Raw genomic sequence first — 27805 nt, 5'->3', positions numbered from 1 at the left:
TGACCCTCCTCGGCCGCTCGGTGTCTCTTTGGGGGCCTTTATTCTGAAAATAAAGGCCCCAAATCTTGCACACTGCACCTTTAACTAAAATGGAAGGGCGAGATTTGTAGTGGACGTCTATTAGAAGAGTTACGGCAGTCGCCCCATACCTCACATCCGTCCTCTGACTTTCCCGGAAGAAAATCAAAATAAAGCCTTTGTGATGCCTCACCTGGCTGCAGGATCAGACTGAGGAACCTGTGAACTCACCTCCACCTGTCTCTGCGGGATGTCTTTCCCCTCCTCGCCCTCGCTCGGCCCGCAGGTCGCTGCCATCATGGACGTGTTGGCCAAAGCCGCCGTGGCTGAAATCACGAAGCTGCTGGAGGACGGGACCGTGGTGCTGCGCCTGGAGATGTGTCGGAAGGACGCGGAGATCCAGGAGCTGAGGAGAAGTTTGAAGATGATGGAGGATGAACTCTGCAAAGCCACGACCCGAGACCCCGAGGACGGACCGGAGCGAGCGGCCGAGGAGGGTCAGGTGCGTCAGAAAGGTGAGATGAGCTGACAGCTGTCACTCAAAAACTATGATCCACTGTTTATGATGTCCTGTTAAAAATATGCAAAACTAAATCATTCAATTAAAAAACAAATTATTAAATTCTGCATAATGATAAAAAAAATAACCAGAAAATTGTTAAATGACCAACTTAGATGATTAGTCTGCATCTCTTTAATTAATAAAATATTGAAATAAATGTGAAAAAAGTTGACATCCTCAAACTGCATATTGTAAAAACAGTTTGAACCAGGGTGTGTTTCATGTTTTTATCCAAACAGATGAAACCAGGGGCACGAAATGTTGTGCCCCATGACTAAAAACATCAAATTGGGCCCCTCTGTTGTCACCACATCTCTAGGACCTAACTATCCCATCAGAAGCTTTATAACTCTAATTAAAGGCTTGCAACTGTTTTGCATCTGGTAGTTTAATACTAGTACTAGCACAATATTCACTGCTGGTGATTTGTACATGCATGCAAGTCTGCATACAGGTTCACTGTTTGATGTGAGATTAAAAGACTCCATAAAAATGTGCTAAAGGGTATTTTTATTCAACTTTTACTGCCCCAAACTCGTAACAACAAAGAGATGATTAGTTTCATTATTATATTTGAAATATATATATACTCAATGATGATGGTTTAATAAGTTTATATTGGTGTTTACCTTTTTTTGGGGCCTATTGTCAGTCGTGGGCCCTTGGAATTGTCCCAACTTTTCCAGGCGCCCATGGATGACACTTAAATACAGCTGCAATTAGTCGTTAACTAATAAATGAATGAATCACTTCAAAGTCATCAAACTCTCTGATTTCAGCTTCTCACATGTGAATATTTTCTAGTTTCTTTCATCCTCGGTGACGGTAAACTCAATATCTTTGGATTGTCGACAAAACATAGACACTTGAGGTCGTCATCTTGGATTTTGGGAAACGGTGATCAACATTTAATGGGCAAGAAAGTTAATCAGCGATGGAAATAAGTGTTAGTTTCAGCCCTAGAATTAATTGTATGTCGATGGACTGATTCAGTTACTGACTAAATGTTTCAGGTCTAACTTAAATTAGCCACAAGGGGCTGTGTTATTTAGTGTACATGCAAATATATTGCAATAAAACAGTGACAGAAGATTAATTTAAAGAGCACCAGTAAAACTTTATATATAGTGGAAAACATGATGCAAATATGGCGATTCTGTTTGTCTCGTCGTGGAAGCAGATGTTGTGATTTATCTGTTTCAGTTGCACCGTGTGCAAGTTTTTCTGCATTTCCATGCAGGAAAATGCAGAAAAACTTGCACAAAATGAAACAGGTGGTTGGAAATGGATCCACTGCGGAGTCAAATTCACATGTACCTGCGATTTTCTTTTCCGTCAATTGCAGACGAAGAAGAAGACCAGGAAATTCACGCCGCGTGTCTCGAACCAAAGACCGCTGATTCACTCTGCGAGCCTCAACGCGGCGCAGAGGAGAGCTGCGACATGAGGCCGGTGGTGAAACACGAGCCAGCAGATGAACTTGCCACCCAGGAAACGACAGACAAGACTGCAACTGCAGAAGTTTGCTTCGAGACAGAGGAACGAGGTGAGCCGCTCTGGCCTCCTCCTGCTTGTGCTATGTTTGAAAAAGGCTCGGTTGCAATGCAGCAGCACATGCAGATTCTCTCCCCTCGCACTGAGCAATACGTTGCTCATAGAAATCCAGAAAGTTCCTATAATTCTCTGTCGACCAACGCAGAGGAAATCCCACAGGATTCCTTAAGCGTCCCGATAAAAGTAGAGGCAAATGTTCAACCTATGTGCATGGGAAGTAGCACTGCAGGTGATGAACAGTTCACACATGCTTCAGTCAGTCAGGACCAGTGCTTGCAGTCTGCTTTGCGGCAGGACGGGCCATCGCTAGCCCCACCTCATGCACAGAGGTCTACGTTAGGACCAAACGTCCTCGGTCGAGACAACCTGAGAGCAAAAAGGCTGATAAACGTGTGGAGGACAAATCAGAAACTGTTCATCTGCTCGCTCTGTAACAAGGGTTTCCCCCGTTTGTCTCAGCTCGAAGAGCACAAGGTAACCCACCAACCCTTCAAACCGTTCAGGTGCCTCGAATGCGGGAAGTCTTTCACCCAGAAGACTCGGCTCAAGACGCACCAAAGCGTGCACACGGGCGAGAGGCCGTTCAGCTGCAAGATCTGCGGCAAGATGTTCTCGAGGCAGGACAACTGCCTGAGACACGAGCGGTTCCACAGCGGGCTGAAGCCGTACAGCTGTGGGCAGTGTGGTAAAAGCTTCACTGTGCTGGGAAACCTCAAAATACATCAAGAGATTCACCTGCAGGGAAGGTAGCCCTCTGTCACTCGGGCTCTCAGTGACACTGATTAAGAGAATCTGCACAAACCCTCATTTCTCTTGAGTCATGTGCTATCTTGCCGGTGCACTTTGATGGTTTTAATGTGCAGTGGTCAAACCATGGGTGAGGATTGTCATGTGTACAGCACATGTTGGGACTCCTTTTAAGATTTATTTGCAATGCTTCTATTCATTCTTTATTGTGTATCAGTGTGGATTTTATGACTGTGACATGATAAATGTTATTTCTACAACAACAATTTAAGAATATTTTTGAAACAGTATAGGCTGCCAAATGAAAACGACAAAGAAAACAATTTCATAGGATAAATGTTTTCTGCACTCGAACAACGTGGATACAAATCTCTCTCTTCTGTTACGGTAAACGTAAGCTTCTATTGCTATATCGATGTATATGGTGGTGGAGCTGATCCAGCATATTAAATACTGGATAAATAAAGGTGTCATTACATTGATGCAGAAGTCAGTAAAAATCTAGTACTGCCATAAAGCAGTTGCTGCTCGTTGATTTGCAAGATTGTCTACAATGGTCTCGAACAGAGGGTCCCAACCAACTTAAAGGGGTCAAAAGAAAAATGATGGTTTGGTATTTCTAATTTACCCTCTTGAATCTGTTTTAAATTATTCCAATTGAACAATCTGTGACGGGAAAATCACTCACAAATTCACATTTAGACTGTGACAGCGAGACACGAGATGTGACTTTGTTTTAAAGGTTTTGTTTTAATGGCAAATGTGCATTTATTCACACTGTATATCGTCATGTTGCCCAACATTCCCTAACACACACGATTTGTAGTGATTCTAATTATTTGGATAATGCGTCCCTCGTTTTTCTACCTTTGTCATGATATTGTTTTTGTGCCTTTTGGGAAAGTTTCCGGCATCCTCTCCCTGATTTTGTAACGCTCCTTTGTCTTTTATAATGTTGGACCTTTCAGATACAAATTGTTTATTTAAGCTGAAATTACATGTCAAACTTTCATTATACACACACAAGCAATGTTTATTCAACCATTGTCGCTTCTAAACACAGTTGGCTGCATCAGTGATTTTTTAAGTGTGTCGTGTTAAAGGAGGTTTGGGAGTGTGCCTATGCAATCATGGAGCGAGTTTCATATTTTCACTTGACATTAAAACGTGTTAATGTTTCCACATGTTCTTTTTTTCTATATGTGGTCTTAAATATTCCTTAAACTTAAGTTTCCCCTGTAGGATTTTGAAATATACACAACATACTATGTACACTAAAGTTAATTACTTATGGGTTTAAATATATATAGCAGTATAAGTCATTTATATTAGATGTCTGCCTTTATTTTAAGAATATATTTAATTATGTATTACTTATTATTATTATTATTATTATTATTATTATTATTATTCATATTTGAATATTTATTAGTTATTTTTATTAGTTATACTAGTATTTTTCAGAATAAGGCAGACACGGAATATAATATTCATAAATATGTTTTCATGCATGTATAATCACCTGAAAATAATAATATTTTTTTATTTTTGTTACTTAAAATCTTTTATATCTACAGTGGGAGCGGCTCCTCTTTCATGGAGGCCGCCGTGTTGAAACACTGTGTTTCTACAGTGGCCCAGAACAGACAAACTAAATTGTCACTCTAAACATTAAAGGTGTTGTTTGTCCTTTTACACTAAGAAGGTGAGCGTGATGTAAGGAGATTGCAATGCAGCGATTAGATGCAACTAAATTCTACACTTCAAGACTTCTCATCCATGTTGGTACAAAAGTTGCCCACTTGATGCTTCAAAGTTAACTTTATTAACTTCCAATCCACTTTATTTATATAGCACGATTTCTAGCAAACATGAAGTAGACGGGGCGGTCGTAGTGGGTTAAGCGGCCGCCCCGTGTGTGGAGGCTATAGTCCTCGCTGCGGCTGGCCCCGGTTCGAGTCCCACGTCGGACGGCCATTTACTGCGTGTCGCTCCCCCTCTCTCTGCCCCCTGCTTCATGTCTATCTTCAGCTGTCCTGTCATTGAAGGCATAAAAGGCCAAAAAATAATCTTTTTTAAAAAAAGTAGACAATAAAAAGATAAAAAAAACAATAAAATAAAATAAATAAAAAGCAAAAAAAAAGAAAGAATTAACTTTACTTAATGAAATTCTTTTGTTGCAGCAGCATTACAAGTAACAACACAGAACAATAAATAGATACAATAAACTCTAAAGGGGAAGAACATAAAAATATACATGTAGACTCTTGTTCAAATGTACTGTTGTTTTAAATATACTTGTTTTATGTTTTAAATATACTGTTTGTTTTAAACTTGCACAACAAAATAAAACAACACAATAGAAACAATTAAAACATGAAGTAGACAACAGAAAGATAAAAAAAACAATAAAATAAAATAAATAAAAACCAAAAAAGAAATAATTGACTTTACATACATACATTGTTCTGTGTTGTTACTTGTAATGTACTTACATTACAAGTGACAACACAGAACAATAAATAGATACAATAAACTCTAAAGGGGAAAAAACATACAAATGTTCACTCTATCTTTTTGTGTTATGCCTCGATGTAGGTATTTAAAAATAAATAAATAAATACTAGACACGGAAGTGCCTCGGCAAGAATGCGTTGCGCCTCTCCGCCGGTCGTTACGGTAGCTGTGTCATCACATCCGCAAAACGAGTCTGTGTTTATTCTTTGTACCAATTAGCTGCTGTTAGCTCAAATTAACAAACCAGCACGAAGATCAGCAAATACCCGCAGATGATGCACGTTCAGCGGCTTCCCCCGATGGCCTGCTCCGGTTAGCGACTAACTTCGGTGTTGCGCCACTTTCCTGCCGTCCAACTTTAAAGCGTGCTCTGTCACTTTGCGGGGGTTTGAAATGTTAAACAGCGTCGCTCTGCGGGCTCAGGTCGCCTCCATCATCGACGCCTTATCCAAAGCAGCCGTGGCTGAAATCGCCAAAGTTGTGGAGGATGGCATGGTGGTGCTGCGCCTGGAGATCTGTCAGCGGGACAACGAGATCAAGAAGCTGAAGAGCAACGTGGAGGTCCTGCACAACGAGCTGAGATCAGCCCAGGAGAGAGTGACCCTGCGACCGGACAACCAGGGCAGAGATGGTGAGATCCAAACACTGTATTCATATTCTGCGTTATGCATGCACAGATCTGAATGATACTGCAGCTACACTGATGCACAAACCTCCTGACCTTGGTGTTTGCATTTGAGGACTGTTGTAACATCTCTGCAAATTACCTGCACAAATATCCACAAGAAATATAAACAATATAAATACACGTGTGCATATGTGGTGTTGGGATGAAAAGAGCCATGCACTCTGTGCAGGAATGTGCAAAGCATTTGCCAGGCAAGTGCAAAAGTTCACAGTATGCAGAATGTTTGCAACATATTTAACATAAACATATTCATCCAGTGGATGTTAAAGGTCCTAACATGCAGGTAGTTTGCTTAAAAAGTCCTTTTTGTTAATAGATTATTTAAATTTTATGTGTTTTTGCCCGTTTTACTTTAATTATAAGTCATAATTTAGTGTGTCAGGGGCTTAGGTAGGAAATCAATCCCCCATGCACAGGTGATGACTTTAGTTTCCTCTCGTATCTCTCTGTTTACCCAACAACAAACTAATATTTAACAATAACAGCGTATCGAATGACAATGTGTTGAATGACTCTCTCTAATAGAGTTGTTTCTGCTGCAGCAGGAAGTTGTTTTCACTGAACACTCCCTTCCCAGCACGAAAGCGTCAGACAAAGTCAGTAACTAGCTGATGTTAAAGCGACTAAGAGAGCCAGTCTGGAGATGGTGGAGACCAAAAACAGAGCTAAAAGAGTTGGCGTTCGCCCAGGTAGACGTTCACTATGTCGTCTTTAAAAGGCGATGACATGTCAGTGTTCACAACTTGTTTCACGTGGCCTAAAAAAATCAGTTATTGTGGGTTTAATTTCTGATGAATTGATCATGTATCAGTGGTTGAGCCTTTCTGTGTGGAGTGGGAAAAGGCCCAGCCCCACCGTGACCCTTACCAATGATAAAATGTCGGTTTCAAAACAATGCAGCTGTTTTATTTCAGACAGTGGTGTCCTGTTTTTTTAAACCTGACAATAGAGATATTATGTAACTGCTTTTTTGAAACCAAAACTTGGTTTTCAGAACTGGAACAGTGTGAAATGAAAGTGTGAGATCCACAAAAGATGTGCCTCAGTCAACGCTCAACAACTCTCAGCTAACGCACAACTTTATCACTGCCTCTCCACAGACAGTCAGAGTCAGAGTGACGTTGGTGATGAGCAGGCACACGCTGATAAGGACCAGAACAGCCTGTCCGTACCTGAGGTGCAGGTGAAATGTGAACCCGTGGAAGAAGTAAGCGAAGAGGCCAGAGGACAACCTGAGCAGCTGGCCTTGTACGAAACGGACAGCGCTCAGTGGAGGCCCGCAACGCAAGCGCAGACACCACGCAACGAGTCAGATTATTTAAATTTAGGGCAGAACTCCATGTTGTGTCTTCCTGAATCTTCTCTGGACGCCGGACTGTCCACGCCCTGTAGCAGCTCCGGCGGGTTTCAGCACAGCCCGTTCAGCCGCGGGCTGCTGGGTTACAGTCCGTACCGTAACTTGTACAACGCCGTGCGCAGGAGGACGGTGAAGAGGTTGATGTTCAAGAAGGGCTTCTTCTGTCCTTATTGCGGTAAATATTTCGAGCGTGCCGGGCACCTCGAGAGGCACAAGAGGATTCACACAGGTGAGAAACCGTATCGCTGCGAGATCTGTGGGAGACGTTTTAATCAGAAATGCAGCCTGAAGGAGCACATGAAGATTCACAGAAGATGTAAGTACAACACTTTTGTCAACAAGTCACTTTTAGAGCAACAAGTCCTGAAGTGCCCCTCAGATTAGATGTACATGCAGAGTAAGGCACTCAGGCGATATTCTCTGAATAAATGTCTGAAAATAAATGCGGTCAGGTGGTCGGGACCTGTTGGCACAGGGAGCTAGTTGTATTTCTTGGTGTTATTTTTGTCCTCTCTCTCTCTCTCTTGGAGTCCTGGTTCAATTCACAGCTGGCAGTCTCTGTCTGTGACATTCCTCTGTCTCACAAGCAAAGAAAAACTAACAGTATGTGGTTAGGGCGAGACGACAGTAAACGAAGGGGGAGGATGGCGGTGACTTAAAAGTGCCCCGCTGACAGCTGTGCTCGCCTGGCTCGCTGATAAGAAGACCAGGCCTTTTACATCCTCACTCCCAGGAAAGCACCGGCATTGGGTATTAATTACCGGGCTCACATCTCAGTTCGTGCTCATGCCATACCACAGTGAAATAAATAACCTTTAGGTGCTTACGATCTTAAATTTGCTCATTTTAACATATCAATAAAATGCATTAGGTGTCATTTATGCGACCCTAACTGTGCAAGAAACACCCGCCCCATGCATGCAGACAGTTTTAACAAGATATATATTTTTATCAAGGTTTTCCCCACGAAGTTGTTTAATAGAGGTGGTGAGCCACCCGGTTTCTGATGCATCTCTTTCTGGGTTCAATTTAGATCGTAGATGACACCTTTAATAAATGTCACGCCTAATAAATAAAGCTGCAGCGGGCACATGAATTTTGCCGTGTGAAAAGACGCCTCTGTTCTGTTGTCGCTCGCAAAGGTTTTGTCTTTTTAATGTTGAATTCTTAGAGGATATAACTTTTTAAGGATGTCGGCATTTTGAAATATCAAGTTAAAGCAACTGAACACCTAATCTGAACTGGCTGAAGCCATGCAGCCCAATCCTGTGGTTACTCCAGGAGAGATCACCTCATGAATAAAGATTAGTTATTTATAGCACAAGTGCATTTGTCGCTGTTCCAATTTTCTCAAGTAAACAATGTTGCTGACAAATCCGGAAAACGATCTTGAGACAGTCGCTGACGTAGACGCTGTTAGCAGCCCGGAGGAGGAGGGGAGTGTTTATGGTGCATATATTAAACTGCATTTATTATTTGACGGGATGGTAATCTTCATCATGACCACACCACATGTTTAATGTTGAAAAGCGTTTAATGCTGAAAGCGTTTGACCTCTTTCTGTTAAAGCCGGTGATTAAAAACGCTTATGAGGATTCTTTCTACTTTAACAGGTATTCAGCCGAGACCCGTCGAGATCCAAGCGTGCGAACAGAAGCAGATTCCCGAGGTGAATCCATGCACGGATACTCATCGCCCGGAGGAAGAGAGCCAGATGAAGGTGGAAGATGGCCTACCTAAGAATGAGGACATCCTCCCGACACCCGTCCACGTAAAATCTGAGCCTGCGGAGGAGAATATAGCACAACCGCTGTTCCACAGAGGAAGCGAGCAGACAATGGACAGAGTAGATGACCTCAGCGAGAACTTCACAACGTTTGAGAGAGACAGCCAGCAGTGGATATCCAGAATACAAGGACAAAACAACACGGAGATCGGCAGCGCAGAGTATCTCGGCGGCTCAGCGCAGAGTATGACGTCCTTCCCGGGGATAGCTCAGCTGCTCCCGCCGCCAGTCGAGGCTTCTTGCAGCACATTTTCCTTTCCAGGGAAACCATACGGGGAACTCAAAAACAGCATGCCCCAAACACCCTACGGATCCTCAGACACGCTGATGGTATCGAGCGAAGCAGGGTTGCACGGTATGACGGGAGCCACGCTGAATCACCACCAACAGAGAGCGAGCAGGTCTTTTCAGGTGATCAAACCAAAGAAGTGCTTCGTCTGCTCGTACTGTGGCAAAGTCTTCGAGCGTGCCGGCCACCTTGAAAGACATTTACGGATCCATACCGGGGAGAAGCCGTACGGCTGCCATATCTGTGGGAGGTGCTTCAATCAGAAGAGCAGCCTCAAGGGCCACATGAAGACGCACAGAAACGGTACGAGATATACACTGTCATTCCTCATGATTATTTAAATAATTCATTATTAACCTGATCATCCACAAAAATGTTCATCTGTTACCACTGTTTGCTGATTTCATCCCATTGCCTTTCTTTTCTGTAAAGGGGAGAACGCTGACGTTCTGGAGGCCCATCACCTGATGTTTACAATGCCAGATAATCAACCATCGAAGAACCTGGCAGAACCCAAAACTGGACTGGCAGCTTTAGAAGAAGAGCTGGTCAGCCAGCCAGGTGGCGTGCAAACATTGATGGTAAAACTGGAGCCGAACGGGGAAGATTTTCAGACTCTTAGTCAGGCTGGGACTGATAACGGCACAGGAGCACCAGACCAAAGTCAGCTGTGGACATCGGCTGTAGAGAAGTGCGGCGATGCCACTGAACAAAACGTCTGTGTACTTCTACATGATGTGAAGTACCACCTCAGCTCTGCTGATGGAGCGGCCAACGAGCAGCCGGGATACACCTCACCAAACAAAGATCTGCCTTTTCTAGACCACAAAGAAAAGGAGGAACTGATGCACGGTGATCAGTATTCACTGATGGGGATGCAAGCAAGAAGCTCTGATATTGCACCTGAGCTGCAAGATCAACATATCACACAGGAGGTGACTTTGACTGAATACAATGCAGTGAGTGACAGGACTCACGAGGGAGGTGTGTTTGAATTTAATATGACCGCTTCAGGCAACCACGAAGTCAACTGTGTCGTGGACGCCACCGGGCAGAACTGCTTTATATGCTCGACTTGCGGCCAAAGCTTTTATAGTTTCAGTTTTTTTCAGAGGCACCAGTGTAAAAGTTTCACAGAGCAATCCTTCAGCTGTGAGATATGTGGTAAGATGTTCAGTCAGATGAGCATCTTGAAGTTGCACCTTAAACTGCATGTAAAATAAAGTCAGTTTGCGATAGACACAAAGAAAAACACTGCACACGATCGAGCCTCATCACTGTCCGACATGACAAAGTGCGTGTGACTTTCTCACGGTCGACAAATCACAGAACGTCCAGAAGCTAAAGCAGAGGAACAAAAGGCATTTTTATATTTATTTGCAGCATTAATTACAATCCAAAACAGTCCGTTTAACGTCCGTCACCTTTCAAGTACTTTGCACAAAATGTTTTCTTGCTACTTCGACCCACTCGACCCAAACATGATTGAGTGTTGTTGGCACGGTTGTTCTTTGCTTTTGCTTGAAACTGTCCAGATTTGGCCTTTCGTGAGAAACCAAACATAGTTGAGTGCTTTAAGTAGCAATTGAAGCTGTCCAGAGCCGTTACTCAAACTCATCACCAGTACTAGAAAACATAAGCCAGTCCAAGTCATTGTGCGGTCTCTACTAAAAGTATGGCACATCCATACTGCGGACTGTAACTCGACCGTTTTCAGGCAAACTAAAGTTGTCTCGTCCTCCTTTTTTAATGCCGTGGTTCACAAACATGACAGGCAAAGAGCCACTACAGCATTGGCCTTGGATGAACAAATATAGAGTAAGACAAAGTTGAATCAATTATGATTATGTTGAGAAAATAAGCAAAATAGTTCACTGGATCCTTTTTTTTTTATTACTTGCTGCTCGAATCATTGCTAATGAATTGTCATCTGCTATAATATGTCTTTAGAAATCCCTTTGACAAGGAACAAGGAAGAATTTTTCACTGAAGCTTAATTTCCTCATTGGAAACATGCTTGTTATCCAGGACACAGTTAGGGTTTGATGATATGTGCCATATATCACGCTATACCTGTTGGCTAAACGGTATTTGGTGAGATTTGGCTGTTTAGATCTAGAATAAATTAAAGTATGCAAAGTTCATGAATTTGTCAAGTCAGCTCGAGATACAGGACAGGTTTCTTCTTAATTTGGTTCTTATGTGCCAAGCTTTGATAAGACCTTCTACCATTTGTACCTGTACAGTACTGAGACACATTTTTGGGATGTGGATCTACATCAGTATTCTGTATCTAATCTAGAACAATAACTGTTTTTTTCTTTTCAAGAGAATACTGTCCGGGCACTACTTTTTTAGGCTGAAGCCATTAGAGATGTTTACTGTTGCTAAAGCAGACGGTAACACTTCTTTTAAAGTTAAACTGCACAAACCCTCATACAGCAATGCACTGTATACCTCAAATTACTATTTGCCTTCAAGTATGCATGTTAGTGCAATATTCTGTTGGCCAAGATTTCAGACACTTCAGACCTCCCACTGAACAAAAATGGCAAATGAAAATTGTTTTTTTTCTTTGAGAGAAGTGAGTAACTGCAATAAATTAATCTAGATTATGTGCAGGAAACGTGTGCATTTATGTAGAACTAAAGAAACGTGAAATACCTCAGTGATGCACAGGGTCAACATATTCAACAAGAGTTGGGGAAAGTCTTACAGCTGTTCTTCGCTTGTGTTGTTACCTTTGACTGATATTTATTAAGTCCGCCCTGACTAATGACTTTGGTTATCAGATAGAGCAAATTACACAGCCAGTGTTGAGCATTGCACATGGAAAAGTATAATATAAAAAGCCATTATACTGGTTGAGTAAATTGCTTTAAATGGTCCTGAATTAATGGTGCAGGCTGAATTTGTTCGGAGCAGCTGGCAGGAACTTGAGGAGGTCATTAAAATAGTTTAGCAAATCTAACACTCCAGGTAAGCCTGCAGAAAGAGCACCTTTCTAGGGCCATCAGTGTCAGTACAGTGTGATGAGTGCCTACATTTTTCACATGGGAATGAAATCCCTAACCCTGCCACTGCAGTGTTATGCACCTTTCACAAAGTCAGCATCATGCATCTTCTTTCTTCCTTAATTTATAGTGTTTTCTGCTTTTCATTCAGTAGATTACTGCACTACTATCACCGATCAATCGTAGCATGATTCACAGGCATCACATGACCTTCACATTAATAGTTTATCACATTAAACAAGATGTTAATTATGTTTGGAAAAAATGAGAAGAGTCAATGTCTGTTTTAGTTTTTTTGTATTTTCAAATCAATTCAAAACGAAGAATTGTGGATGGAGTCTGGCACTCTGGTTATTTTATTAATGATCAGTGTAACTAAATAAATAAATGATTGTTAAACCTTCACCTCTTTTGTTCCTCATTTTTCTTCCAGGGTTTCTTGGAAAAAAGCGTGAACTCATTTGACCTTCACTAAACAAAGGAGGACCCAATATGGATCCTTGAGGGACCCCAAGCAATTTAGATGAACTTTTTCTAGGGTCACAAATCCTCCATGATTCAACTTGTCCTAATAAAGACTAAAATGGTAACTGGTTAACTAGTTTATAGGTGTTATTGTACATTTGAATCAATCTTTTATTGCATAGGTCAACAGAGGCGATTACAGTTAGAGCAACTATAGTTTTCAAAACTGGAAGGGCAGGGTTGTGTTTTTAGGACTGATGCATCTGTCAGCAGAGAAATGTGAGAAATAATAAAGTAACATTTTTAAAAAGAAAAGCATGAATGCTGTGGTCTGCTGGAGACAGGGCAGCACGGACAGGGACAGGAGCAGACTCAACAGACTTTTTAGAAGAGCGAGCTCCGTCCTGGACTGTTCTCTGGACTCCATAGATCATGGACAACACCTCTCGCCCTCTACATGACACTGTGGGGTCCCTGAGCAGCTCCTTCAGCAGCAGACTGCTACACCCACGGTGTAAGGAGAGGTTCAGCAGCTCCTTCATCCCTTTTTTCTATTTTATTTCATTTATACCTTGCAGTTTTTATTTATATGGTCACTTACTTTTGTAATATTATTTATATCATGGTAACTACTCTTGCAATAATATTATTTGTATGATGGTCACTTTCTTTGCAATATTTCTTACACTATGGTCACTTTACATTACAATACTCTTTTTATACATCATGCCACTTTTATCCTCAGTACTTGTCTGTTTTTGAAGGTTGATTGTTTGTGTTTATTGTAGGTTATAGATATTTCTGTCTGTTTATTGCGTTTTTCTACTTTTTTCTAATTCTGTAGTGTGTGCTACAGTTTCCTCTGCTGCTGTAACAAGTAAATTCCCCCGTGGTGGCATGAATAAAGTATATATAATCTAATCTATGAAGTATGTGAATTCATATTTTCAACCAAACATCAATCTTGTGCTGCCAGAGATGCCCCAGCTACACATAAAGCAAGCCTCATGAAGGTGAGTCACCTTTTTTTTTTTTATTTCTACCTGAAACACCCACGAGATGACAAACAAAGGTGGAGGCCCCTCTCTCTTCCTTGTTGGTTGCAATTTTCACCGCGTCTCTACTCGTGTATTTACGGTACAGCTCTCTGCTACACGGAAGAAAAGCTTCCAGCTAGCCAGACACACAGATGTAAAAAAAAAAAAAAAAAAAAAAAAATTTAGTGCGTCGCTTCTTTTTTATTTCGCAATTTTCCACGCAATCACTGCGTGGATTTCCTTTTTTTTTGTCACGTCTCTCCTTCGCATATCAACTCTGCATGAATCAGCATGGCGACGTGCATTCCCTTCCAGACCCAGTTATCCTCAATAATGGAGGTTTTGGTCAAAGCAGCTGTGACAGAGATCTCCAAACTGGTCGATGACAAATGTGCGTTTTTGCACCTGGAGATCTCCAGAAAGCAAAGCGAGAACGAGATGCTGAAGAGGAAATTAGTCATGATGGAGAGCAAGAGCGCGCAGCTGCAGCGCGGCTTCGGTAAGACCCTCAAACGCCTCATCTGTGCTCTTTAATTGACGACTGGTGAATTAATGCGTCGTGCATGTTGATGTGGAAGTATCGCACATGATTGCAGTTACAGAGCGTGCACTCTTGCATGCGTTCACGTGTCTCGCCTTGTTAATTATGATCCAAATGACCTCATTTTAAGGTGTTTAATGTCATTTTGTGTTAAATTCTCACTTTTCTGCACCAGAAAACTACATGGACAGAGGAACTGATGTGGGGACCAACTGTACGCACCCAACAGGAGATATTAAGGTTTGTTTTTATAACTCAAAACCTTTTAATCACAATAATCAGCTTGTGGGCAGCTGAGACCATCCAGGTCCACCAAGACCATCCAAAAACTGGTCTGTGGTAGGGTAAGTGTCCACCAAATCTGCCTTTAATATATACCGCCCCAATTGAAGTGAGAACACTTGAGTGTCAATAATTAATTTATACCAATTTTTCATGTTTTTATTGTTTAATCTCTAAAAATATGTCAAAAGTCTGGCATGGGCTTAATATTTGATGCACGATGCTCCGAGAAGAACCTCACCTCTGCAGCCGATCTCGGCTCTAGTGGAGCGTTGTTGAGTCTTTTGGCCCGTTGTTTTGGTTTTATTGCTGCAGCTTTACTAATTTGGCTCGGCCTGTTCGCATGCATCGATGTTGTGTCCACACAAGGTGGAGGATTTAGTACCAAGCAGTCGGTGGCGAGCAAACAAAATAGTGAACGTTGATTATTATTTTGCCCAGTGGCCAGAAACAGAAACTAAAAATAGAAAAGTTATTGCATGCAACTATCTGCTAACATGTTTCTCAGATCGACTCTGTGAAGCGATAAGTCGACGTGTCTGCAGCTTGTTTTGTTTTTCGATGTGCATAAAAATATTCATTTGTCATTTGTTGGTTTCGTGCACTAATAAAACACTGGTCATATCATAAAATCTAGGTTTCAGGCAAGTACTGTGATAGCACAAAGTGTCTGTTACGTTTCTAACAGTGGTTTCCTGTTTTTAAATTCTCACTTCATCTAGTTTCCTGATATTGAAGACGCCACTGTTTCATTCACAATTAAAGAAGAAAGTCCAGATGAGACACTGTGGATCAGTGATTCTGCCGGGCCGATTGGTGAGTTAAAGAACTGGATTTTGCACGAGTTAAATCCAAAAAGGTTTTTTCCATTTTCGGTTGACCCCTCTTGACTTCCTTCCTAATATCCGTCTCTTACAGGCTCTGCTTTGCAGTACCCTAATCCAGCTAATGCCCCAGAGAGCCAGCAGCTCGAAGAGAACCGTCAATTAAACCATTCGGATGTCGGCGTCCAAAAAACCTCAGAGTTTGGTGACTTGTACAACTCCGGTCAGCTCGCAGGAGACATCAGCGGACTTCAGTTCACCGTCAAGATGGAGAAGGAGGAGAACCGATCCGGATTCAGTCAGGACAGATGCCAGCACAGCGCAGGGAAGCAGACGCAACTCGCTGCCGACTTTTCCATGGATGAACGAGAGAATCAGCTCTGGTCGTCCATCATTGAAGGTGATGAGATCGATGCTGGTTTTCCGGACTTTTCTAGTGTGGTAGAGGAGTACTCAAACACATTCCCGGAACATTCTGATGCCCACGTGGTTTCTAACGCTACCAAGTCGGCGAGTGTCCAGCAGATGTCCTCTCAGAGGCCGTGTAATGGGATGTACAACAGTGAGTATCCGAAGGACGTCGCACAGTCGTCCAATTTTCAACCCAGACCTCAGGGTACGCAGCAAGACAGGCAGAAGGAACAAATGTACTCACAGAGGAACCCCTCGCATGCTGCACATCTAAGGCAGCCAGACGAACACCCAGAGAGGGAGACTGCAGCTGGAGATAGACCAGTCGTAACTCCCTCCCACAACACTTTCACATCAGGCAATTTCCCGTCTCACACCCCGCACAAACCCCTCTCCGGCATGGCGCGGGGCTACGTCTGCTCGCAGTGCGGCAAGGCGTTCGGCCGCCTGCACCAGTTCAAGCTGCACCAGCAAAGCCACAAGAGAAAGCGTGCGTTCTGGTGCACGGTGTGCGGGAAGAACTTCCAGTGTTCGTCCCACCTCAGCATACACCACCGGACGCACACGGGCGAGAAGCCGTACGGTTGCGGACAGTGCGGGAAGAGGTTCACGCAGCAGAGCAGTCTGAGGGTCCACCAGCGCACGCACAGCGGGGAGCGGCCCTACAGCTGCACGCTGTGCGGGAAGACCTTCATCCTCATGCACCACTTGAAGCGGCACAGAATCATTCACACAGCTGAGGGGCGAGACGTCTGAAGGGACGTCGCTCAGGTGGAAAGACACGAATCACCCTCGAAAAAAAAACCAAATCAGAAAGCCAGCGAGTGAGCGGCAGCTTTTGTTGGTTGGGATTAGTAGCCTTGCGCTCACAGACTTTGTATATTAATGCATATTTTACTATGCAAAATCCAATTTTAAGATGTTTGCTTCTTTCTTTTTTTTAAATACCTGTCTTTAATTATTAAAATTAAGAACTGAATTGCAACAAAATTCACACAGGTCAGTGTTTTTAAGACACCTCCAAAGCTAGAAATCCAAATCTAAAATGTGGAAACGTTACAAAAACATCCTGCAGATCTCCCTCTCACAGTTACCTGTATACTTCTCCTCGCTCAGTTTCTTTCAGCTTCTCATGTAGAAATATGCCTTACTTTCATGTCAGCACTGAAACTGTAGAAGCACAAGACGCTCATCATCCCCTTTACGGTCACAGGAGGGCTTTCCGTTCAGAGCAAGCGAAGCAGCTCTCAGGTTTTATGTTTTGATGTCAACATTGGTTAAAAAAACAACAAAAAAAAACAACAAAAAAAACTGCCTGATTATTGTTCCGAGTTGAAATTTTCCATAAAATGTACCCCCCCCCCTCAAAATCTTTTGCCGCTTGTTTTATGATTTAGATTAAAGGAACGTTCAAATCAGCAGCTGGATTTATTTTTTTCTTTTAGATGTGGCACTTTGTGTTGAACTGACTTTGTGTTCCTCTTGTCCACAAACACTTTGTTCCCACATTCATTGCTGCTTTTACATAATTTTAATCAAAATGTGAACACCGTTTAGTAATCAAAATCTAACGTAAACTTTTCTTCCTCATTTTAAGTCTCTAAATTATGAAATAATATGACTTGCCCAAGATTATGCTCTTAAGTAACTTGTCCAACATCCATTCATGTAAAAGAGAGGAAATCCTCACAGCTGGATCCAGTCAGTAGTTTGCATTCTCGCTTGATAAATGACGATGAACCGATTTATTAAAAATAGTTGATTAATTTACCATCAATCGGTTCATTCATTCACCCACTAACTGTTTGACCCCACGACTTAAACGATGGCCTCTTCCGAGCCCTGTAGTTTGGTCAGTCTTGTAGATGAACTGGCACCAGGGGGCAGAGTAACTCGTCGTTTCAAGTATTTCAGTGCAGAGAGGGAAGCACAAAGTGCTGCCGCCTGACCAGGAACAGGAAGTTTTTTTATTTATGACATAAAATATCAGGAGCCACCTGACTGTGAGCTTCTGTTTGGCAGCTTTTCACATACAAACACTTTACAGACACATTTCACTGCCACCGCTGATTCTCCCTGTTGTCTTTTGAGTATTTCATAGTTGAATTTCTCTTTACGATGCAGAGACGTTAGTGCTTGTTTCTTCAGGATGCTGCAGTGTTGGTGTTTCTGTCCTTTTTGTGTCTGGTCTGCGGCTTCAGTACACTCCTGGTTCTGTCATGTGTCTCATAGTCAGCACGGCTTCTGTTTGGTGTCGAAAGGGTTACACGGGTTTTAAAGTACAGTATAAACACTGCTCCGGCACAGTTTGTCCTGCAGCAGACGTCTTTCCAGATTGTCAGCTTAATTACAAGAGCAGCTTTTTTTTTTTTGTTTGTCCACAGTTATTTAAAGGCGTTAGAGGAAGAAGTTAATATCTCGAGGTTAATAATTTCCCGTTATGAACACAAAGGATTAGTGCCAGTTCATCTTTTTCCTTTTGTACTGCTCCAACCAGTGTTTTTCTTACGTCATTTCCAAAATACAGGACCTTAATTTAATATTTAACACAGTATTAGATAAGTGTATTTGCACGCTCAGAGACAGACAGAAGGCGTGCAGGTAGATTACTTGGTGGCAAACAGTCAAAAGTGTTGGTGCCTTTGGCTTTATTCTCCCAGGAAGAAGTTACACAGCTTAAACAAGCAATACTTGTTTGCATACTTTGAAACAAACCGATCACCCAAAGCACATTTTAAAGATCTCACAAATCTGGCCTCAAGAACTAGAAGCTGAACTGAATGATAGCCTGTCAGCTCATGCCTGTGACTCGCTTCCCGTCTCTGCAGTGAATCAGTACAGTTTGTGTAGACACCTGGACCTGCTCATTCGCTCCACTCAAACAGACAGCTCATAAAATTCTCACGACCTTGTATGGCCACAAAAGCTGGTGCCTGAGCGTCATGGAAAATGTTTTTTTAATTTTTTTTTTCTTTCTGGACGAGGAGGAGGATGAGGAGGAGGAGGATGAGGAATGGGAGAAAGTCACAGTGGTTATGTTTTGGGTATGAAAGTGGGAACAGGCAGAGAGTGTCGGCTGTGAGTGGACAGTGAGGAGGCTGATGGCTGATAAGGTGAAGGACAAACGTGTAGCTTTAGGAAAAGGCCGCTCAGTCTTAATGCTGCAGTACAAAGTGACGTTTTCAGTGCAGCAGATGAATCAGCCTCAGTTCAGCAGTCACATAGGTGTGTATTGTGTTGGGTGAAGTGGAAGTCGTGTATTGAATTTCCAGCAGCTACCCAGGAGCTGAAGAAAATGTATCCACAGAGTCAAAGAGCAAGTTTTATAGTTTGCAGGAAGAAATGTATCAGGCTGCAGGCTATCAGTGGAGTTCATGGATGATGCACTGCAACAGGAAGTTCAGCAAGTACAAGTCTGTTCTTTGCAAAGCTGGATGAATGTGTCAGGACGTTCCCATCATCCCCCCTGACAGTAACTTCCAGAAACTGACTGGTGCTCCTCTTACTTTGCCACACAATGGGTTTTTCACCAAATTTACAGCATGCAAGCTGCGATTGCAACATAATTTCAACACATTTCTGCAAAACAGAACTGCTGGACGGGAGTAGCTCAGTCCTTGAGCAAGGTATCAAACCCCTAAGTGCTCCCAGGGCGCCACTACAAGACTGCATTCGCATATTTGTAAGCCCTTTACATGTTTGTGTGTGTGTGTGTGTTGTTGTATTTTGGTCCCGTATGTGTAAAAATCAAGTGAAAATGGAATTTCCCCAGTCTTCCCCATTTGTGCAGTTATTTGCAATCTCGTGCTCTCGCAAATCACTCTTTGTGAAAGCGGTGCCAGGTCTGCAGCGTGTTAAGTGAGTTTGCGCTAATTAGATTAAACCCTAATTTAATAGAGCAGCATATGAGCACAATATCAAGAGAAATAATAAGTGTTGCAATTAGATTTGACACCTCTCAGTAAGACGGAGCCACAAAAGATTAAAAAAAAAGAAAATGCTCTTAGTCTCTTCAAGGTCTTTGCATCAGTTAATATCTGCTTTTCGTGCTGCATATCATTGGTTTTAATTGAGGCTTTTTAAAGACACAGAGTTGTGGGAAGTGCAAGAAAACCAAGATGTAGATGAGAGGTTTGGGGAAAGTTTGTACATGAAGACTGAAACAACAGGACTGAACATTAGAGAGACAGGGTGGCCTGATTTTTAAAAAGGTCAAAGATCAGAGGGTGGAGTTTTCAGAACTCAATGACTCAAAGCCACATCGTCTGCCACATCCGTTGGGGATGAAATCTCAATCATCCCATGAACCAATCAACTTGCAAAATGTAGCACAACTGAAACGTGTTGTTTTCAAGTTGAGTCATTTTATTGTAAAAAGTAGATCCACAGTTTGTACAGTTTTTAGTAAAGTACCTCCAGAAACTGAGTCTGTTAACAAAGTGATAAGACACGGAGGGAGATTTTGATCACATCCACATACTTTGGTAACATGCAAGAAATAATCCCTTTCTTCAACTCTGTCCGTCCAACACTCGATATATTATCATAGCAAATAAAAACACTACTTAAATACATTCAGTATAAATATCTTTAAACATTTTACACATCTTTCAAACCATATGCATTTATCATTTCCACTTTTTTCTCACAAAGACATGCATGAGTTGGTCCTCCACATAAAAAACAAAATGTGAATATTAAATGCATTCATATTGGTTGTTGACTTACAGCAGGGAATGTAAAAGAACTGGAGCAATAAATATTCATACTTTAAGTTATTAAGTTAGAAAAATATGAAGCTGTTTCACTGAAACACTAGTCTGCTTAATACAGTATACTATAGTCACAGCAGGACTTGGAACTATTGCACTGAAGTGCAGTCACATTAAACTTCAATATGTAAACGTTGCTGATAGAGGAGTGTATAAAAAAAAACGTGGACCGGTCTCCAGAGTTTTTAAGACTTAAAGTTACAATCAAAAGGAAACAAAAAAAGATTAGGTTCAGCTAAGAAACTATTTTACCGAGAAGTAAAACCATCATGGCGGTTAAAAACTAGTTTTTTTAGCGTTCTAACAAGCATTTAAAAAATAAAATAAAATCTCTAGCTGTGGTGCAGAGGCAAAGCAGGACGACAGCTGACCTACGACCAGGTCTCAGTCTCATGATCAGTAGGAGTTGTTGTTGTGCTCCAGCCGAGCCACCATGGTGGACACCATCTTCTCCAGTTGCTCGGCCCTCAGCCTGCCCGTCTCCAGGACTTCTTCGTGGTTGGCCTTCTCCTGGCTGTCGTAGTCCATCACCGCGCGGTTGCTGATCAGCGACAGGGCGAAGCAACGCATCCCGGCGTGGCGGGCGACGATCACCTCGTGGACGGTGCTCATCCCTGCGGCAGAGACAAGAAGGAGGTGAGACGTTACGCTGCAGAGATCTCTCTGCATGCATGTATGATGTTTGAGAAACAAGCCTATCTTTCCTTGTCCACATTTGTAACCCCTTATCATAAATACAATACTTTATTATAATCAGACATTAGAAGTTACATGACAGCGTGTGAGGCTGTTAAATAAATACAATATAAAGGCCTTACTGTAATGTGACTAATGTTTGAGCATCATTAAGACTTTGGAGTTTGAATGACTCACTTCTGTGAGTGTGGTGTTAGTCAGTAGGACTGTGTGGACGTGTTCGTGTGCTTTTGTTTTTATGTAACCCTGACATTGAGTACATTTTAAAAGCCTTGCTTTTTAGGGACATATTTAGACAATATCAACGTGTGAGAAGGACATTGGACACTCACCAACAGCGTCAGCGCCTAGCCTGTGCATCATGCGACACTCAGCGATAGTTTCGAAGGAAGGACCTCCCAGGACGCAGTACACTCCCTCCCTCAAGAACTCGCTGTATCCCAGCTCTGACGCCACGTCCAGGGCCAGCTGACGCAGCTCGCGGTCGTAGGCGTCAGACATGCAGGGGAAGCGGACTCCGAACCTGAAGAGAGGAAGAAGGTGTTTAGACAACTGCTGGAATCTACACAGCTCTGCTCAATACTGAATTTCCACCCTGAATGAATCAGGTGCCAGTTTGAGCAATACAACATGAGAACAAAAACCTCTGAAAGAAAACACAATCGTACAAACAGTCTGTTTCCCGTATTGATACTCTGATAGTACATCATTCTGCTTTGAGACTAGAGGTCATGTTGTGTTTTGGTGCCTCTAGCCTGCAGCCATCGAGCACAATAGGCGCATTTGTTGACAATGACATCAGCTTATTGTCGCTCCGGAGCTGAAGCGTGGCAGTTTTGTGTAGGAAACTGGAAAAAATGCACAAAATGTTGGAGAAGGGGGCAGGAAACTGTGCACCGCTGAGTCATTTGAACAATCAATGAGTAATCACTGCCTTCTTGAAATTGTTAGACAAATAAAATAAGATTTTATTGATTGTCCAGACAGGAAATTCAATTGAAAATGACCTCAGCTGACGGAAAAATGTTTTTTAAAATGTAAATTTTGAAATATTTCGGGCCAAATATTGGCTTAGACCCCCGGTTTTAAAGAGCCAGTCAGGAGTTGGATAGGAAATACTAATAAAATATCAACTATATGCAGCTTCCATCCATCCCTGCCTCTTCTCTAACTACCTGTCATCATTTGGTCCAGCCAGCGGGCTGATTCCAGCAAACCCCGGCATGTTGATGTGGTCCTTGATGATCATGACGTCTCCCACTTTGTAGTCCTGGTTGAGGCCTCCGGCGGCGTTGGTCAGGATCATCGTCTCCACGCCCATTAGCTTGAAGACGCGCATGGGCAGCGTGATCTGGAGAGCACGAGAGGTAACGTCAAACACTTACACACACGATAACAGAAAGGACGACTGGGGGAAAGAACGTTATTGGGTCGCTCATATTAGGGTTTTAATTGGGAGGGAGCCTGTTTCTTAATCTGCACCTCAACTGACTGAGAGTCCTTGATGATACCACTGATGTATGATAACTAATTATTGCATTTGATCATCTGCCTGAGCTTGTTTTCACTAAACAAGAAAAAACAGCTGTTCTGTTATCAACAGGGCGAACATACACCCTGATACCTCCACCTCTGCTCAATGTGACTACGTCCCAGACACCACCTGAATAAATAAAAGTAGATCCAACACTAAAGACACACAAACTTTTTTGGTTTTATCTCCGTGTTTTGGGGATCTCTGTCTGAGAAATCTGCCCGAGACATTCAACAGCTGTGTCCTTCCAAAAAACAAACTCTCTGTCGGGGGTTTTCATGGGAACGACACGGACTATGTTTCTGCACCAATGTCACTTCTCAAAGCGTCTCACATGAGCCAAAGCCGTCTGTGAGGGTTGCGTGAAGTTTTCATGAAAATTGTTTTAACCAGAAAACGCTTCACTTCATGCACACGTCAGGATTTCTGTCTCAGACCTGGCAGAGGGACATAATAGGAAAAGCCGTGCAGTCAGTCTGCACAAGCCTTCAGTGGAAAGTAAATACACTCAGTCAATTACAGCACTTACGCACTTTGAGGTACTTAAGCGCAGTACTCACTTGAGTATTTCCATTCTGTGCTCCTTCTACTCCATTACTACATTCCAGAGGGAAATATTGACTCAAGATTTTACATTAAAAAGAAAATCATGTAGTCTGCTTCTAAATTGCATTATTTATTATATTTTTTTTAATGATTACACCGGTGGCTGATCTAATTTGGCTGCATTGTCATGACTGAAGCATCGATGAGTTAAATAAGATCAAATTAATCAATAATTCACTGAAAATCAAAGATTCGAGAAAAATATTGATACAAATTTACGCAGAAATGACTTTTTTCTTATTTCATTAATCATCTCACGACATTTCCCGACTACTGCACTAACTTTAACATATACACATACGTATGAATGAGTTTTACTTGGAATGCAGTACTTCACATCATAATATTGATACTTTTACTGAAGTCAAAGATCCTTCTTCTACCACTGCAAGCCTTTAGCAAGTTAGCACTGCCCGGTGCGGTCTTTAACCTCGACTCACCTTCTGGATGGGGTAGCCCTCGTACAGGTGGAACCTGCCCTGCATGCAAACACACGGCTTTCCTTTTAGTGTTCCAAACACCAGCTGTCCAGCGTGACCGTGCACTGCAACACACACACACAGTGCATTTAATTAGAGCCCACAAACATTCCCTGGCACTTACACTTCCTCAGACACTGTAGTTTGTGCATACCTGTGCTCCGGGGGAAGTTGGGAATGTCGCTGTATTTGAAGACCTGAGGGTCTTTGAGCATCTCAGCCAGTCCGCCTAGCCCTGAACCGCACACGATCCCCACAGTCGGCCGCACTTGTGTGTTGGACATCAGCCAGTCAGCTGTGGCTTTACACTCGTCATAGCTGACACTGAAGAGAGTCAGAAAAACAGAGAGATGAGTCATGAATGTAAATATTTGAACTCCAAACAAAAGAAGCATCCGGACACGCTCGGATAATAATTCATGAACGCTTTTTTTTAAGATGGTGTGACACAACATCAGCACACTCTATGTGCACAGTCATGCTGCATTCAGGGAACAATGATAAGTGTTAATGAGGCGAGGCCATCCTGTACAGTCACTGCACTGAAGAAAAGATTTTGTATTTATTGCACAAACAATACATCATGTGCAGGTGATGAGGCTGACAAGATAGAAGTCAGTCAGGTCTGACAACACATGAAGACACGCTGCTACTACAACACTAACACGTGTTTTAAGAGAATATCAGTGCAGCTCATAAGCTGTATAAGCCTATAGGAACACAATACAAATACAATTAATGTAAATTAATGTACAAATTAACACAATACAAATACAATTAATGTAAATTAATGTACAAATTAATCAATTAATCATGAATGTTGCTCCTAAAAACATGACTGATAAAAAGGTGATACATGCAGCTAAATATTTCATCTTTAAGGGTTTATCCTGGGGATTCTTCCTAATTTTATAAAAACAAACAATTAAGTGGTTTAACTGGAAATAAATCATTAATTGCAACCCTACAATAAGCTGATACTGGGTTATATATCAGCCCCTTTAACCATCCGAGTATTGATAGGACGCCAGAGGGGTTAAAGAAGTCATCTGCATTTTACATTTAGGTGTAAAACATATTTTAGTTTTCATAAAGACTGTGTTTGTGGTAGGAGTATGTCCATATTTTACTTTAAACCAGTACTTGAGTAAATATACTTAGTTACATTCCACCATTACAAAAACTTTTTTTTTTTTTTTCAGTTTTATGATTTGACATTGAGCTTTTCTGGAAAGTTTTGTGGCTACTCCAGCCCACGCCGTTGCTTCCCTGCTGTGTGCCAAACTACCGCAGACGACACGCCAAACAAAAACCACCAACTTCCTCCACTTTGACACATGTGGCCAGAAAAACTCACGGAGGAGGCGGTACGGGTGCCACACAGTGACTCAGTCCGTGAACAGACAGCCTGTGTGGAATAATTTTCTCTCTCAGAGGTCGGTGGGTTTCTGGAAATGGCGTCACAGCGGTGCGCATCATAAAGCGCGTGTGCCAAGTGGGGTTTTTCCCCCCTCTCCTCTCTCCTCGAGCAAACCGGGACTGTTCCGCGCTCTGATGTGTTCAAACATTTCACAATGTTTCTTTCTCAGTAACATCACCTGCTGACAGAACACCTGTCTGTGACGCGTGGATCTATTATTGATCAAATTAAAAAAGGAGCAGCGGCATCATCAGGAGCGTCACGTCTCTGACGCGCGCTCCTCGGCTCGTTTATGTTTAATTATCTCTTCAATTAAAATCGCCTGAGAGCATCTTTTTCTCCTGGGATGGAGGCGGAAATGTAACTACATCTAAAAAGGCATGTCATCATAGTTTTACAGCCTCCATATTAAGGCATAACTTCCGTTTGGATCCCTTGAAATGAGCGATGAAAACCTGGTGATGAACTCAGTCACCCCGCATCTGACCCTAATTATATAGAATCCACCTTTATATTATATATTAACATCATATATAACAAGATAGATTACATAATTATGATCACAATAATCCAAATAATTAAGATTTTTTTAATTAATTAAGGCTACTCACCCAGATATGAAGTCTGACATGGAGAGCATGGTTAAACGTGACGCAGACCGGCTCCTTCAGCGTGAATTCGGCTCTATTAATGTTTTTGGCGTTCCTTGATGGCAGGACCGGTTTTTACGTTTTTCACTCCACCCTCTCTGCAGCGACGCTGGTGTAATCCCTCTGCGTCACAGCCCCGGCGGAGGCTCTGATTGGTCGGAGCGCAGGCGTTGTTCCAGGACGTTTTTTAATGTGCTCGTAGTCCCGGCAACTCAGGATGCGTTCAGGAGCCTCACAACTCAAAACAGCAGACACTATGACGAAACAGACACGTGGAAGTTAAAAAAAAAAAAAAAAGAAAAGAAAAAGGAAAAGGTCTGTGTTTTCTAAATGTAAACAAAGCAGTGCCCCAGAGCTCAAAATGAAAACAGTGCAGAATGAACATTTTGTTATATTAAACAATATATCACTCTGAAAACAGAGAGCCTACAATAAATCAGCATACTTCATAAATGTTTTAAATTTAGTTCACATGGCAGAGTTATGTTTACAAACATGTGAGTCAATAGTTCACATGGCAGAGTTATGTTTACAAACATGTGAGTCAAATATCTTGTTTGTTTTGTTTTTTATTTTATTTTAAACAATGTAAGTTAAAAAAAACCCCGAAACAAATGTCGTCATAGCTCAATAGTTAACTAGTTTCTAAGGACAGAGTCACTTACAGGAGACAAAATGACAAGATGTGTTATAGTTTATTGTTGTTTTAATTTGTATAATATGTGATGTGTTGTGTCACTGTTTCTCAAACCATGGTACGAGTACTTGGAGGAATCTCTGAAATATTTAAGTTAATTTAAAATCAAAGTACACTGTCAATACTGAAAGTAAAGTGTGGGTCTTCTGGAATGTAACCTAGAATAAGTTTAGTATGTTTAGTTTCCATGTTCTTCTTGCCCATTGGATGCATATGTGAGCTCAGATGTAAGTAATGCTTTCCAACAAATTAGGTCTGAGGTTCTTGCTTCTTAGGTTCTGCTTTTAATCAGGATTCAACAACAGTCACCAATAAATAATCTTCCGATTAGTTCAGATCCATGTGAACTGTCTGCAGCTGAAGACTCATTTAGAAATATTTAGTTTGAACTGATGAATTTCCGTTGTTTCAAAATGGATCTCTAGAAATTACAAAATGACGTTTTCTGAAGAAGTGGAAATGGAGCAATATGCAAACTGAGAGAATGATTTTTTAATTAGGCCTACGTGACCACTTAAGTGTACTAACTCTAGAATTTCCTACAGTACCTGAAGGCAGCACGCCGCATTTCTCACAACGTGGTCGTGTGTAGCTTTTTGGTGCTGATGCAATCTCTCATGTGTGATCATCATAGACGGAAATATTGTTTGTTTGAAGGTTTCATAGATAAGAGACTTATGACTTTTTTAAAAATAAAAATAAAAATGGTTTTAAAGGTGAAACAGAGTTATGGAAAACTGCGTTTGAATGAGTTAGAAAGAACCAGTGAGGTGATAAAACTGCTGATAGGAGAAGTATTTCAGAAAATATGTGTGATTACAGTGATTACAAAAATGACTCAAACGAACACTGAGTTTTA

General features: G+C 41.9%; 2 protein-coding genes across 2 annotated transcripts; one reads left to right on the top strand and one right to left on the bottom strand.

The window, feature by feature from the left end:
- The first annotated feature begins 79 nt into the window (after positions 1-79).
- Positions 80-17507, top strand: LOC104936492 (uncharacterized). The gene is made up of 10 exons (XM_027291611.1): positions 80-533; positions 1926-2880; positions 5722-6029; positions 7187-7759; positions 9057-9821; positions 9951-10736; positions 14318-14533; positions 14751-14815; positions 15580-15673; positions 15776-17507. The coding sequence occupies exons 1-10, from the start codon at positions 269-271 to the stop codon at positions 16846-16848; spliced, it is 5100 nt and encodes a 1699-aa protein (XP_027147412.1). The 5' UTR covers positions 80-268; the 3' UTR covers positions 16849-17507.
- A 2929-nt stretch (positions 17508-20436) lies between these two features.
- On the bottom strand, positions 20437-26382 carry pnp5b (purine nucleoside phosphorylase 5b). Its single transcript, XM_027291412.1, has 6 exons — positions 26211-26382; positions 24334-24503; positions 24141-24244; positions 22736-22911; positions 21893-22083; positions 20437-21478 (listed from the first exon to the last, which is right to left on the bottom strand). Exons 1-6 carry the CDS (start codon positions 26237-26239, stop codon positions 21261-21263), a joined length of 888 nt encoding a protein of 295 aa, XP_027147213.1. The 5' UTR covers positions 26240-26382; the 3' UTR covers positions 20437-21260.
- Between the last annotated feature and the right edge of the window lie 1423 nt (positions 26383-27805).

This window comes from Larimichthys crocea, chromosome II (assembly GCF_000972845.2).
Source record: "Larimichthys crocea isolate SSNF chromosome II, L_crocea_2.0, whole genome shotgun sequence".
Lineage (NCBI taxonomy): Eukaryota > Metazoa > Chordata > Actinopteri > Sciaenidae > Larimichthys > Larimichthys crocea.
The sequence above is the reverse complement of the archived record's forward strand: the minus strand, read 5'-3'. Positions and strand labels throughout refer to the sequence as shown.